Genomic DNA, 16,024 nt, shown 5'->3' on the forward strand with positions numbered 1-16,024 from the left:
CAAACTTGTAATTACCGGTCTCTATATAACTCCATTGACCATCTTCTGACCACAAAGCTAGTTTTCCATCACCAAACAATATTAAGAACATTCCCAAATCTGAAACTGAAATAACTTTATGAATACGGATATAATATTCGTTTCCGATGAGGATATGGAGTGTAGCCACACCCAATATCTTATGTTCGTCAAGAAGATTAAAATTATATTCCAAATACGAGCGTGGATGAAGTAACCATTTATTTGTTCCATTCTCCTCCACACGAATCAGCCAAGCCCGGGTTTTGGGCCGATTTGAGGCTGCCGGGGAGATGAAAAAATAAAACAAATTTGGCCTCAATTCAGAATTATTATAGTAGCGGTGTCGACACACACAGTTAGTGATGTCGTTATATGCATGGCAGGTGCAAATAAGAGGGACTTTAATAATGGAAGGCTCCTTGGAATTAAGAAGAGACCCGGCACGACGCCAGGATACGCAAACCGAAGCAGCCCGACGTAGATCGACAAGGTATTCGTCTAGATGTTCGAAGATAGATACTATAATGTCACAAGGCAGTTCAGCCCAATCATAAGTATCACCCCTAGAGCCGTACTCCGTACTTCTCAAAGCCATTGAAAGATAACAATGTTTCCTTTTTGTGTAGATCGGATATTCACCGTCGATAACGGCTTCATCTATAGTTAGTTGTATAAATTTACAAAACCTAGAATAAATTTATACGAAGGAGATCTTTCTTTTTGGACCCGTTAATGGGCTTAGTGCTCTATTAGTAACAAAACTAGAATAGATCCCGCACGCATGCGCGGTTTTTGTTGTTGGGCAAATTAGAGAAAATAATAATTATGTTAATATTCCCTCCGTTCCTGTAATGTCACTTTCTTTATTTCTCTCTCACAAAATAAAAAAAGTGTAATTATATCACCGGGACAGAGAGAGTAGTATTTAACTCTAGTTGACATTCAATTATAACATTTAAATTAGTATAGTAATATTTTGTATTAAAAGGTAGAAAAAGTAGTTTCAACACTTTTAGTCTGTATAAGATTGTCAGTTTTAATCGAACTATTTTGTTAATTTTGTTTTAAAAAAATATTGTAGTCATGAAGTTTAGTTTTGTATTAAAAGGTAGAAAAAATATTATTATATCCACTAAAAGCGTAATATAACCGTTAAGTAATTATTGTAGTCATCAAGTTTAGTTTTAAAAACTAGGTTTGGTGTCCGGCTTCGCCCGGGCTACCTCTATTTACCATTAAATTTTATTTTCAATGAAATAAACTATGTTGGAGTTGTCTAACTCACACGTTTACTATTTGTAATATATTTTTCTACGGCATATCTTGTAATTATGAAGAAATGTAAAATTTATTTTCAAATTAGGAGACACATTCACTACCCCGCTATTAATATTATTACTTTCACAACATTCTTTCTTAATATCATTACGTTCACTACTCCCGTTGTTACTATTGTTTCTTTTACTAATTCCTCTATTTTTTTTCTGTTAAATTCATTATTCCCAGTAATTTTATCCGGCCTATATTTAAATAAATAAAATATTTTCTTGAGTTGATTGATTATTTAATTGTTCATACTTTTTCTCATTGTTACCACTGTTACTTTCACTACATTCGTAGTTACTTTCACTACTCCCACTATCATTATTATAACTGTCACTACTCCCACATTAATACCGTTAATTTTATTAATCTCGTTGCTGCTACTATTACTTTTACTACATTTAATATAATGTATAATTATATGATGATACTAATTAATTCTATAAGTGGGGCATGTTAATTTTAAGGAAAATCACTATATTCTTGTGTTTTCTAAATTTAATTACTTTAATTTAATGTAATTTCCATAAATATTCTTCATCAAGGCATCTTTATATTATACTTTTAACCAAAACTATATAATATTTACATTGAGGTCCCTTTATCAGGTTCATCACACGGTGCTATCGATTTAAAACTATATAGTATAATTAATTTGTATAGATTTCTTTAATTACATTGAAGTCCCTTGGTTTCTGAAATTAATATATAGTATTGATTGATAATAATAGTAAAATATTGCTTTCACATCATATTATAATCAGTACAATTTTATTTATGTAACAGAATAAGAATATTCTATTAACACGTCTAATCAAATTGAAAAATATAATTATCCCTTTTAAATAGGCTAGAATTATATATTTATTACTCCGTATATAAAATTAAACAATATGGCCCAATTTTAGATATGACATGCATAATGAAGCCCCATTTATAGAGTAGTTTTCTTTTAGGCGAGAAAATAGTAGAGTTTTTTATTCTTTTAGTATAAGGGGTTGTGACCCATTCATAAGATATGTAAGATCGTCTTATATTGGAAATAATACTTAAAAGATCCATAAGAAAGAAGGTAAAAATGTAAGATGTCTTATTTAGCTTAAGGGTATTTGTAAAAACACTACCTTGTACGGAGTATTATTTTTCTTGTTTTATACATACTGCTTTTGTTTCTCCTTTTTTGGTCAAAAACTAGTTATGCTGAAATAATGGCGAGATTTGGTCGAATTAGCGACATTAACCTATCCCACATGACTCTGTCTACGTCTAACAATATGAATCAACTGCGTCCAAGCCACAATTTAACTTCATGTAAGAAAAATTTATGTTTTCACATTTCAATAATAGTTAGGAAAATCTACTAAAGTTAAGCATAAGTACATTATGACTTCCCAAAATCGGGCCTAAGCAAGATTAAAGAAAACAAAGGTAGTTGAAAACAAGAAAATAATATAAAATATTCTTTTTACAAATACCCATAAATACAAGGTAGTTTTTCAAAAAAAATAAAAAAAATTAGACGAATTAAGTGATGAAAATAGAGGTTGACTTGGTTGATGCACCAATGTCTTTCATGGTATCAAAGTACTGAGTTATCAAGACCATGTCCATGATATCCTTAGAAGTCGTCCCCGGGACATGATCGGAGAAGTTGAGCACACTGTCCCTCAGCCCGTCCACTATCGCTTGGCGTTGCCTAGCTATTCCGAGCCCATTTAGGTACTTGGCCTCTGCCTCTCCCTCTGCTTTCTTTATTTTTACTATCTTCTCTGCTTCTGCCTTGTCGTTTGCTGCTGCCCTCATTCTTGTGGCTGAATTTCAGAATCAGTTATAGCATCAGTTTCACTAAAATTCTAATATTGTAAATTTCGTTTCTGGCTACGCCCCTGCATTAGAGTAAATAAAACTAAACATAATTTCTGATTTATTTACCTGCATTTATTTCATTCATGGCTTTCTTGACACTGGCATCAGGTTCAACGTCGACTATAAGCGCTTTGACAATTTAATATCCGTAAGCTGATGTAGCCTATATATTTTACAGTTGAATCACTGAATCGATTTCAAATTAGCAAAAACTCAAATGAAGTAGTTAGTTAAGCGACACCTACCTTTCCGGCCTTGCATTCTATAGCTTTGGCGATTTTATCCTTGTGCTCGAATGCAGCATCAAGCTCGTACCTAGGGAGAGTTGATCGAACGACTGCCCAAACAACCATAACAAAGATATAAAGGGACGAGAAACACATAACAGTACTGGATGCGATAATGAAAATTATTTGTACCATCGGAAACATGGTTCTTAATCAGATATTTACAGCCGCCAATGGAATAAAATGCATTCTTTGCTCGCTCTCTCAGTGCCTGATACTGAATTGATACCACGACAGTCGCAAAAACATTATCCTGAATACAAGACCAGACAGACGTAAAATTTCAATGTATGAGAACAAGATATTTAACAAAAGTACAAGTATTCATCGAGTATAGATAGTAAGAACCTTAGTTTTGGTCTGGCAGCGAACATCAAGTTGCTGGACGCGCAAAGAAAGAGTTCCGACTGCTGACCTGCCTAGAAACCAAGGAACAAAGTGACATCCTGGCTCCAGAATCTCCTCAAATTTGCCAAACTGCTCTGTAATTCCTACATTCTACTGTGTAACTAACAACGAAACACCCGAATGCTTGTCCCATTATGCTTAATCCTGAATCGATTGTTCATAATTTATCACCAAATTATAAATAATGCTCCAAAGTCAAGAATCATTCAAGTTTTTTATGCAAGATTTTAAATTACAAGTTGATATAATTAATCATTTAATCGCGCTAACTTTCGTCTACCAAAAAAACCGTACATTAAATTAATATAAACCCAAGGCTTGTTTCAAAGTCATGGAAGAAACATACAATGCACATTCCGTATGATTACAAGGAAATGACTAAAACAAAAAGGTTGACTTTAAATTCATCATATTGTCAAGGAGTCATCACCAATTCACATTTTTCGTGGTAACCAAGCGTACAAAATAAGCCCAATAATTTAGGGCATATATTCCCAAAACAAGTGGGTCAGTTCATTCTCCTATAAATTACTGGGCCCAAGACTGAACCCTCACATAATTCAATCAAATAAACAGTAGATTTATTATAATTATAAATTATTATTATTATTATTATTATTATTATTATTATTATTATTATTACTCTGAATTAGTAATACTCCCTCCAATTCATCATAATGTTCCCATTTGGGAATGGCACAATACTTAAGAAAGTTGATTATAAAATAATAAAGGACAAATGTGGGGTTGGTGTTAGGAGAGAGAGATGAATTAATAGGAGTTAAATAAGGAGTTGTGGGGCCAAAACATTAAGAAAAGTAATAAAATAGGAGTAAAAGAGTTGTGTGGGGTTTAATTATAGGAGAGAGAAATGAATAAAATAAGAGAAAAAGTTACCAAAAAAGGAAAGGGGAACATTACTTGAATAATCCGTTTTGGGAAATAGGGAACATTATAGCGAATTGGAGGGAGTATTATATATTACAAGCGAAAATTTAGGCAAAATGGCTAAAATGCACAAAATTGAGGAGAAAATAGAGCTGAATTGTTCAGCTCAAAAAATATTCGATATGCAGAAAGTTGAAAAACATGACATTATCAAGGTTTGCTCCGATAAAGTTCCTGGTATTCAAGCACGTCAGGGTAACTGGTGCACTGTGGGTAGTACCCGTAAATGGGACTTTATCATAGGTATTGCATTTTACTTCTTTTTTTTCGAAGTTGTCGAGTATATATATAATTATATTTTGGTACTAAGGTTTTATCGCGGTCAATTAAAAATCATGCAATGTAACAGGTGAGAGGTCAACCTACCTCATCGACAAGCTTGACGCACTTGATGAGAAGAATTTGACGTTAACTCGAAGGGGAAATGATGGATTACTGTAAGATCGTACTCATGCATGTACACGTAATTCCTAAGGGGAACGATGGCAAATCTTGCGTTTTGAAATTTAGTATGGAATATGAGAAGATCGATGAAGATGCACCTGAACCTAAAGAGTTTTTCAATTTTGGGGTTAGTGTGTTCAAAGAGTTGGGTAATCACCTTTCTTCTGTTTAAGAATGATATCGAACTTGTTCTTGTTCATACTTCTTTTACTATACACGGATCGAGTATGTGTATGTTAACGGACCTTGTGAACGAATGTTGTATAATCCGTATATTTTTATTGTCGTTCTTGTTATCGCTCTTATTGTAATACAAATCGCGTGTAGATGGAAAAAAAAATATGAAATAAATTATCGTGTGTTTTAATTACAGAGTAGATAAAACTTATATGCATGTAATGTTACTGGTCTAGAAGTAAAAGATACAAATTACAAATGATCGATGGACGATTTTATTTCGTAAAAGTATATGATCGATGGACGATTTTTTTTAATCCATGCATAATTGAATTTAAGGAAAATTATACACTATTCTCATTTCTCATGATAATACTACGTACATTATTTGGTAATACTTTGTCATCTCTCCGTCTCAATTATGTGTGGGTATTATTACTGAGTGAAAAATAAACTATAGTTTATGTTGATGATTCAATTACCCTTGAAAAATATTCTTAATATATATAGAGATAAATAAATGAACAAACACCTAAAAATAAAATAAAAGGATGGCGGTAGGGCGTCAACCGATGACATACATTGAATCTCGGCCCACCATAATTAAAGAAATGAAAAATGAAAAAATAAAATATTTATTTTCGTTTTTGCGCCAAGTTTGAGGAATAGGTATGTAATTATATATCTTTTTAAGTTAACATCTATTCATGTAATTAAAATAAAACTATGATGACTAAACTAAAATTTATCTATAATGATATTTTACAACAAAATAATCGATTTAATAGTAAATTAATTTACATTGAATTATCTTCATCCATGATTACATTTCTTTATTATCGTACTGTGTTCTTCATCTACCTCGTTTATCATCTATTGAGTTCTTCATCTACAAGCCAATAAAATGCATAATCGATTGAGTTTGATGCTAAATTGAAATCGATTCCATTTGATCTATCAATAATCCAATGATTTAAAACCGCCTCCAAACTGTGTTTATAAAACATACTCCCTCCTATTCACTATATTCTTCCTCTTTCCTTTTTGCACAAGGAATAAGGAACCGATTTTGGACCACATAAAACACACTATCCCACATGTAATTTAATTTGGACCACACAAATCAACCCAAAAAAGGAAATAGGGAAGAAAACCCGAATAATCTGAATAAGGAAATAGGGAAGAAAGTGGTGAATAGGAGGGAGTAGCATTTTCAGTCGAGCTAACTGACATTATGAGTCATGTAATATTTCATTAACTAAAACCCTTATTAATTAAACTACAAATTATTACTCCACAAATACATAAGTTACAAAGCACAACGTAAATAACGTGTGCACTCATTATTCAGTCTTAACTCGTAACCAAGACTTCATAGTCATATCAAATACGAAGTAATTCGAATGTAACCTAGCAAGTTTCAAGCTTGGGACACAACTTGAATAATATCTTTACTATGAAGGTCGTCATAAGGACAATTATTCCTAACTGCCGTAAGCTCGTATGGCGGGGCGTCAGACGCGAGCCATTGCTGAACCTCAAACTTCTCCATGGCACAACCCAAGTGGGAACCAGTGGTGGCGATTTCGACATAGTCACAGTACCAGCCATGGTGTGGGCCGGACCCATCAGAAATAAGCTTAATGGCGCAGACGGGATCATCAAGGCATGGGCCTCGACCGCTAAAGATGTCCAAGTTGTCTCGCTCGAAGTAGTCGTAGTTAAGGCCCATAAGCCCACCCCAACTCTCAATGTCACTGATCCGTACACCGTTGCTATCTTTAGAAAAGAGTTCTAGTGTAATTTTTGAGTCTGTTCCTGCTTTCATGATTGATCCGGTTTTCACGTATATGTTGTACACACAGTTGTACTCTTCTCTAGCCACCTTTATTTACATCCAAATTTATTAAATCAAATAAATCAAATCGAATATACATTTTGTTACAGATTTAGTGGTAAAAATTGGTGTGATCTAACTAAGTAAATGTATGATAGATCATTCCCCTTATACTAAAAGAATAAGACTTTTCCAAAAATTTCCCGCCTAAATAAATTTGATTATAATTTGGCTTTTATTATATTATATCTGTAATTGGGCTTTCATTATATTATATTTACATCTGGATTATACTGAACTTTCCCTTTCCCCACCGTAAATACAAATACAAAATATTAATAATAATAAATTTACAATTAAATTTCAAATTGGCATAAATATCAGTTTTATTATTATTTTCTTTAATGTTTCAATCTAAAATAACGCGCATTTGCGCGAGATCTATACTAGTAATCTATAAAATTTGAATCAGTATCGCATGTAAACTGTCTTGTTTATGACCTACTATTATAGTCATATTTTACGTCATACGGTTATAATACTACATAGTCATATTGTACATGCTCCCACCTTATTATATAGGGGTGGAGACAGAATTTTACCTATTACTTTTTCATGTTTAGAGACTTAGAGTAACGACTCACCTCATATATCACAGATTCGGAGTTCCATAAAATTGATTATAATCGGACTTATCTAATAGTGAACCAACATTGCACAAAATATTTAACTCGATAATCCAAATAAAATCATTAATTATTCCAAACTTTGAATAGGGTTAAAATCAAAACATGAAAATAATTCATCTTACAATTCTTTTTAGGTATCTTAGGAACAATGAATGGTGGATGGCCTTGAAAAAGAGATCACAAAGCAAAAATTAAATAAAGAAGTTAAAATATGACTTACAGATGGAGAAACAAAGATAAATGGTAAGAAGATGATAATATTGAGAAGAGCAACATTGATCCCCATAGTTAATCAATTTTTACCGCATACGTAGTAATTTTTCTTTACTCAATCCTTTTTATATACTTGTAAGTCGCTTATATAATTGTGTTACAGTGTTACACTAATTCAACATTAGGCCACGAGTCTCACGCATTTGAAACTGTTTAATATTAAAGGGTAATTATTTGTTAGGGTCAGATAATCATTTAGATTAAAAAAAAGGATTGTGATAGGGCGTCATCAGATGGTATACAATCTCGGTGCCACTCTAATTAAAATATTAAAATAATACAAAAAATAAAAAAGTAGATTTTATGCGCACGAATAGTGAAGGGCATAAAAGTCAAATTTCTTTCTCCATTAGCAAGATGAGCATGTTTACATAGCTGGGTATGTTTTGCATGTTTCTATAGAGAATATATCATAAATCTACCCTAATTGATACACTAGCCGTGATACATGGTAAATCACAAGCAAATAATTTCCTAAAAAAAATCTACTAGGAGTACTCCGTATAAACTAAGAGTATTATACAATTTACACCATTGTCGTACTCCGTATAAACTAAGAGTATTATACAATTTACACCATTGTCGATAAATGATGGAACCAAAACGGGTGTTAGACAACCGCAGAAGCCATCGGTACACTGGAGATGAACTTGGCAGCGGGTGGCGTCAAGCGAGACTTCGTTAAACAAACCTACATCATTAAGATATGAAAGTAGTCTTCCAATTTTGCCCTTCATCAAATGATTTGACTAAATCTTTGAAAATGTTAAAAATATTGTTTAATTTACAAAAATACTCTATGTGGTACTGAAATTGAGTACCATCGGATGACGTCATCTTATTTTTTATGAACAAATGACCAAGATAAAGGGAGTAAATTTTAACTTTTTCATCGCTTATGTGAAGGGAATAAATTTTAACTTTTTCATCCTCGCTTATAGAATGAAACCCTCTTTATGCTTATATACGTAAAGTATATAAACTAGAGTCCTAGTCTCCCGGACTCCTATTATGCATTTTGAGATATATCAACCCGTTTAGAAACATTCACTAATCACTACCAAGTTGTGTGATTATTGTACAACTAGAATAGATCCCGTGTAAATATGCACGGTATAAATAGTTTTTTACTTTTTTTTAATATATTATTTTAATATTTTAAATTGATAATTCATTTATTTTTCATGTTTCATTTCATTGTATTCTGATAATAAAATTAAAATTGTAAGAAGACATGAAAGTAATTATTTTATTTTTTTACTAATAATATACTCTATTTTTAACCGCAAATTCTTATCATAACATACTCTATTTTTACCCTAATATATTATATATCCCATGCTCCGATATGACCCCGACTCTTGACGTAACTCAAAACTATTTCAAGTGATTCGATTGACAACTCTAAATTAAAAGGCGCAAAACCCACTATTCCATAAGAAATAGAAAGATAAACAAACATTGGACAATAATAACATTGTATCTGATTCTATTAGGAGAAAAGAAGAAGAGAAAATGGTTTTATATGAAGCGTACGAAACAAGCCAAATAATTTATTTATGTTGGGCATATTTCACAAATTAGTGGCTCGGGTTAGGTTAGGTCATTTATCTTTATTGTATAATAGTGCATGCTAATCTCTTATAAATTGCAGGCAGAAAATTGAGTTCTTAAGTACTTCATCAATCACATATAAATAGTATATCGTCTCATACTAGTATTAGTATTCCGGAAAAATGTCTAAAATCTACAAGTTTGAAGAGAAAATTGAGATGAATTGTTCAGCTCAAAAAATATTTGACATGCTAAAGGTCGAAAAACATGACGTGACCGAGGTTTTATCTCACAAAGTTCCTAATATTCAAGCACGTCAAGGCGACTGGTGCACTGTGGGTAGTACCCGTAAATGGGACTTTATCATAGGTATTGCATTTTACATTTTTTTACCTTTTTATTTTCGAAACTCTCACTTCTCTTTTTATAATACGACAATATAATTATTTTTGAACTAAGGTTTTATCCTGGTCAATTTAAAACTTGTGCAATGAAACAGGTGAAAAGTCAACCTACCTTATCGACAGGCTTGAGGCACTTGATGAGAAGAATTTAAAGTTGACTCGTAGTGTGATCGAAGGGGAAATGATGAGTTATTGTAAAACCGTAATTATGCATGCACAAGTAATTCCTAAGGGGAACGATGACAAGTGTTGTGTTTTGAAATTCGTCATGGAATATGAGAAGATCAATGAAAATGCACCCGAACCTAAGGAGTTTTTCAATTTTGGTGTTGGTGTGTTCAAAGAATTGGGTAATCACCTCTCTTCTGTTTAAGAATGAGGGACGTATCATCGTCGGTCATCCTGATTTTAATCGTACTATTGTTCATGCATCTTTTACTATATGTACGTTTACGAACCTATCAAACGAATGTTGTGTAATATATTCCGTCTTTTTTTTTTAAAAAATTGTTGTTCCTGTTATCTCTCTTATTGTAAGACAAACCCTTGTGTATGATGAAAATAAATTATGAAATAATTAAATATTTAAATGTGTGTTTTAATTACGGACTATATAAAAATAAGGATCTACGATTTTTTTTTTTTTTTTTTTTTGGTTCAACGAAGCGCGTACTTAGTCGCATTACAATAGGGGGAGGGGGAATCGAACCTGAGACCTATTGTCCAGAATACCTCCGTCTTAACCACTAGACTAAGACATCTTCGGTAGGATCTACGATTATTGTAAAAAGTAAATGATCGATGGCCGATCTTTCGTGAACGATTTATAAATACTTATAGATGAGATAAAATAATTTCAATATCAATGCATTATTGCATTAAAAAGAAATTATACTGTAAAATGTTTTTCATACACTATTCTCACTTCTCATGATAAACATTACTTTGGTAATACCTTGTTAATTTGTTGTATCTCTTCGTTTCAATTATTTATTTATCTTTTACAGATAATATTCTTGTTAGAGATCCTCTCCATTTCCTAAAAAGAAATGGAAAGGCCATTTCCTTTTGGTGACTCAGATTGCATCTTGGGATTATCGAACGGTTCTAAATTTATGGGTAAAAATAAAAGAAAATGGGATTTAGTGGAAAAATATTATTTAAAGGATTTAAGAGAGGAAACGGCCTCTCTATTTCCTAAAAGAAATGGAGAGGATTCAAATCCGAATGAAACCCGCTCTATCACTCTATGCTTATAAGTTAAGACCCTTTTGCAGTTAGGATATAACCTAGAGAGTCCTAGACTCATCCGATCTTATACATTTTGACAACACAAATTCTGATTTAAAACAAGAGCATCCATCTTAAATTTAAAACGAGTCAATTAAAATAAATAAGACAAAATCAGAATGTTTATATCTCAACAACGAACTTGTCCTATTTGTACAAGTGGGACAATGTTATTTGACCCATTTTAATTTTAAGACGGATATCGAACTCGGTAGCCATAAAGTCATAAAGGTGACAAAGTGAGAGAGGTATTAATAGCTAGTGTATAGTAAGCGTACAAAATAAGCCCAATAAGGCATATATTCCCAAAACAAGTGGGTCAGATCAATTTCCTGAAGTGGTGGTCTGGCCCATTATCTTCTCCTATAAATTACTGGCCCGAATACTGAACCCTTACCAAATTCAATCAAATAAACAGTAAATTATTTTTTTTTTTTTTTTTTGACAGCAAAACAGTAAATTATTATTACAAGTAAAAATTTAGGCAAGATGGCTAAAATGCATAAAATGGAGGAGAAAATTGAGTTGAAATGTTCAGCTGAGAAAATATTTGAAATGCTGAGAGCTAAACAACCCGATATCCCCGAGCTTTGCTCCGACAAAATTCCTGGTATTAAAGTACACCAAGGTGACTGGCTCAGTGTGGGTAGTACCCGCAAATGGGACTTGAACATGGGTACGTTATACGTACTTAACCATTTTACGTCTTTTTAATGTCACCGTATTGAAATTATGATTTTTGTCGATTTTTATTAATCTAAAATGATTTATATTGATACAGGGGAGAATCAGCCAACATATTTTATTGATAGGCTCGACGCGGTTGATGAGGAGAATATGGTAATCACTCGCAGTGTGATTGACGGGGAAATGATGAAACATTACAAGTCACTGAAAGTCCATGGCCAAGCAATTCCGAAAGGGAATGACAACAAGTCTTGCGTAATGGTATTTAGTTTGGAATATGAAAAGATCGATGAAGATGCACCCGAACCCAATTACCTCCTCGATTTTGGAGTTGGTGTTCTTAAGGACTTGAGTCATCACCTCTCTTCCGCTTAACTGAGCTCGTCACCATTCCAAATCAATCAAACTATCTATTACATATTTTCTTTTCGTTTTTTTTCAACATGTGTTCTAAGGGATCACGATAAGAAGCAATACGCGTTGTTTTTGTTATTTCCCTTGTTGTATAACATCATATACCGCATGTTGCATGTATGATGACAATATAAATAAACAAACGTGTGTGACTCAATTTCATAACGTCTACGAGCAGTGGGGATCCTCTATCCCATTTTTGTGTTCCATTGTGTGTGTCACACCACATACATTTCGACACATCACTTGTGGCAAAATAAAATATTACAATATACGTATATATTAATTTGTTGAGGTGTTGGAAGCTAAGTAGTGTGACACACACAATGAGACACCAAATGGGACAGAGGATTTTCACTGGTCTACGAGTATACAAGTACATGAATATTTCATGTTAATTAATTGGCGAATTAATGTGAACAACCAACAACTGGTAAAGTATTACCTACTTACATAGTTACACAGATGAAGACAAAAGAAGAATAACAAAACTTTGTCTCATTTTTACCTAAATAGTACGAAGTATAGTATTTGACCCATTTTAATAATAAAAAGGATACCTTTGCACCAAAAAAAACAATAAAACGGATACCTCCCTCTTAAGGCAAACTGACTAGAAAATACAAACCCTTGTAATGCGAAATGCTTAAGCCTTTCTACCCAAACACCTTTTTTTCTCGATCAAGTCCGAACAACAAGGGCAAAAATAATGCTATTGAGAATCAAATCCTGATTTGAATCACTTTTCATAAATCATAACTTTATCAGCTAAGCTAGCTAATATTATGTCTAATTTGTCCTTATGACCCAATCGTTTACATTTATAAGTTAGACACTTTCATCGTCGGCTTTCAAACTGAAACCTATTTTGCGCTCATAAACCACCACAAAATTTCTATGGTGGTGGTTTTTGACAAAGAAGTGTTGCTATTTATCACTACTAATAGTGTCATTATTAATGTCAGTTGTACAAATAATCGCCGTTGCTGTCAAAAAAATAAAAAATAAAAAAAAATAATCGCCGCAAATGACCTATGATGGCGGTTTGTACTTAAAACCGCCATGAATAATTGAATAGTGCATTTTATTGCGTCGGTTCTTAATTAAAACCGCCACAATAGACCTCCTATAACATAACAAATTCATTCCCGCCAATTATTTTTTTCTTTTTACGTCGTTTTCTATTAGAACCGCCATGATAACAACGACACGATAGATAAGCTAGACTCATCTTATGCATTTACAAATATCAATCGATTAAGAAACTCTCTCAAGAGTATAAACAATCACTAGCAACTTTGTATCCGATTCCCTTCCCACAAAATGCTAAAAGGTGACAGAGAAATATACGTAGTATCTTGTGCTTCGTATGATTAATCACCTATGGTCAGTATACCAAGCGTAAAAAACAAGCCGAATAATAGCGGACGAGGTCATTTTCCTATAGCGGAGTTTCCCATGATTTTCTCCTATAAATTACAGGGCCGAATATTGAACCCGCACCTCGCTCAATTACATAAACAGTGATATAAGTTAAAAGTATATAGGCAAAATGGCTAAAATGCACAAGATGGACGGGAAAGTTGAGTTGAATTGTTCAGCTGAGAAAATATTTGAAACATTAGGAGCTAAACTACCTCATGTTCCTCAACTTTGCTCCGGCGCAATTCCTGGAATTAGCGTACACCACGGTGACTTGCACAGTGTGGGTAGTACCACCAAATGGGACTTGAACATGGGTAATGTATTTACCGATTTACCTTCTTGTTTTATTACAACAGTTTTCTAACGTGTGCCCTGATGACACTTACAAAATATGAAAATATCTTCTGAATCTTACCACGTTTAGATTACATTGTTACAGTCTTGACGTTAGTTAATCCCTAATCATTTCGAGATAATGATTTTTTAGACTTGTTCAATGGTAATAGGTGGTAAGCAAACATATGTGATAGGGAGGAATGATGCAATTGATGTGGAAAATATGAAAATAATTCGAAGTATCATTGATGGGGAAATAATGACCCATTACAAATCGTTGAAGATGCAACTCCAACCAATTTCAAAGGGAAATGGCAAGTCTTGTGTTATGATGTTTAGTTTGGAATATGAGAAGATGGATGAAGATGCACCCGACCCGACTGAGTTTTTCAACTTTGTACATAATGTATTCAAGAAGTTGGGCGATCAACTCTCTTCGGTTAACTAGCGAGTGTGGACACCAAGCTCGTCACCATGCCAAATCAATCAAACTACATACTATCTACTTCCTCCGTTCTAGTCAATAATGTAAACTATATATTGATTAGGACAGAGTAACTACATATTTACTAATTTGTGTATCTATATAATATCGTACGATGACTATGAATATAATCAATAAATGCTTGTTTGCCTATAATTAAAATACTGTCTACGAGTGATGTTAATGATCTACTCCATACGTACATGTCAAACTGTAAAACTATTCATGAACCAGCACTTAATGTTTAGTGGAACGATAAATAGGAGACAGAAAAATAAACCAGGAAGCGATTCAATCGACAACTCTAAATTAAAAGAAGAAAAATCCACTAAACCATCAGTCGGTATGACAAACACAAATTCATTTTATGAATTTCACAAGTATTAAATCTATTGCAGATGTCAACTTACTTAGGTAGTCTTGTAATAAGAGGTGATGCTTATAAATTGTAACTACTCGTATTTATAGATGAGAATAAGAGATATAAGAATTTCATTAGCCTATTTTTCGTGAATGATTCATAAATATTTATAGATGAGAATATGAGATATAAGAATTTCAATTAATAATGTAAAAAATAGAAAACTATAATTGTTTTCCCCACACTATTTGATCTCTTCATACCACTACTTGATGAGATATAAGAATTTCAATTAATAATGTAATAAATAGAAAACTATAATTGTTTTCCACACACTATTCTGATCTCTTCATACCATTACTTGATGGTGTAATTTGTGTATGTACTTAGTCATTTGCATGTATAAGTGACCCTAATTATTTGTGGATGGACCACTAATACGGTGATTAATTAAACATAATCGGAGATTTACTACACTTTTCACAAAGGTTATTTACACTTGAATGAAAATAATTTTTGTATAAAAACGTTTTATATAAGTGTTATACAATATCATTTGATATTTTATTTAAATAACCCCACTAGAATACTGAAGATGTCTTAAACTAGTGGTTAAAAGAAGAATTATGAACAATATGTCCAATTAAATACACTTTAATTCGTAGACCAAAAAACCCACTAGAATAACTTACACCCTTATAAATATTTTTAAATATTTTACACCCTTATAAAACACTTTTATCTAATCTTGCCCCTTTAATCTGATTCCGGGATAAAACATGATGAATTTACTATA

General features: G+C 32.6%; 2 protein-coding genes, 1 long non-coding RNA gene and 1 pseudogene across 3 annotated transcripts; 2 read left to right on the plus strand and 2 right to left on the minus strand.

Moving 5' to 3' along the window:
* Positions 1-2,868: 2,868 nt before the first annotated feature.
* LOC141641906 (hypersensitive-induced response protein-like protein 2) lies at positions 2,869-4,038 on the minus strand (annotated as a pseudogene).
* A 2,655-nt stretch (positions 4,039-6,693) lies between these two features.
* Positions 6,694-8,359, minus strand: LOC141644188 (PLAT domain-containing protein 3-like). Its single transcript, XM_074453661.1, has 2 exons — positions 8,221-8,359; positions 6,694-7,359 (listed from the first exon to the last, which is right to left on the minus strand). The coding sequence occupies exons 1-2, from the start codon at positions 8,284-8,286 to the stop codon at positions 6,895-6,897; spliced, it is 531 nt and encodes a 176-aa protein (XP_074309762.1). The 5' UTR covers positions 8,287-8,359; the 3' UTR covers positions 6,694-6,894.
* A 3,578-nt stretch (positions 8,360-11,937) lies between these two features.
* On the plus strand, positions 11,938-12,779 carry LOC141632461 (MLP-like protein 43). Its single transcript, XM_074445012.1, has 2 exons — positions 11,938-12,197; positions 12,303-12,779. Exons 1-2 carry the CDS (start codon positions 12,011-12,013, stop codon positions 12,581-12,583), a joined length of 468 nt encoding a protein of 155 aa, XP_074301113.1. The 5' UTR covers positions 11,938-12,010; the 3' UTR covers positions 12,584-12,779.
* Positions 12,780-14,122: 1,343 nt separating this feature from the next.
* On the plus strand, positions 14,123-15,029 carry LOC141644189 (uncharacterized). The gene is made up of 2 exons (XR_012543939.1): positions 14,123-14,361; positions 14,554-15,029. It is a non-coding gene; the product is annotated as an uncharacterized LOC141644189 (long non-coding RNA).
* The last annotated feature ends 995 nt before the right edge of the window (positions 15,030-16,024 follow it).

The sequence above is a fragment of the Silene latifolia genome, chromosome 2 (assembly GCF_048544455.1).
Source record: "Silene latifolia isolate original U9 population chromosome 2, ASM4854445v1, whole genome shotgun sequence".
NCBI lineage: Eukaryota > Viridiplantae > Streptophyta > Magnoliopsida > Caryophyllales > Caryophyllaceae > Silene > Silene latifolia.

Coding starts and splice junctions, on each gene's coding strand:
- LOC141644188 (XM_074453661.1), bottom strand. CDS start 8,286: ATGGGGATCAATGTTGCTCTTCTCAATATTATCATCTTCTTACCATTT. Junction 7,360..8,220: donor TTATCTTTGTTTCTCCATCT/GTAAGTCATATT, acceptor ATGTAAATAAAG/GTGGCTAGAGAAGAGTACAA.
- LOC141632461 (XM_074445012.1), top strand. CDS start 12,011: ATGGCTAAAATGCATAAAATGGAGGAGAAAATTGAGTTGAAATGTTCA. Junction 12,198..12,302: donor CAAATGGGACTTGAACATGG/GTACGTTATACG, acceptor ATATTGATACAG/GGGAGAATCAGCCAACATAT.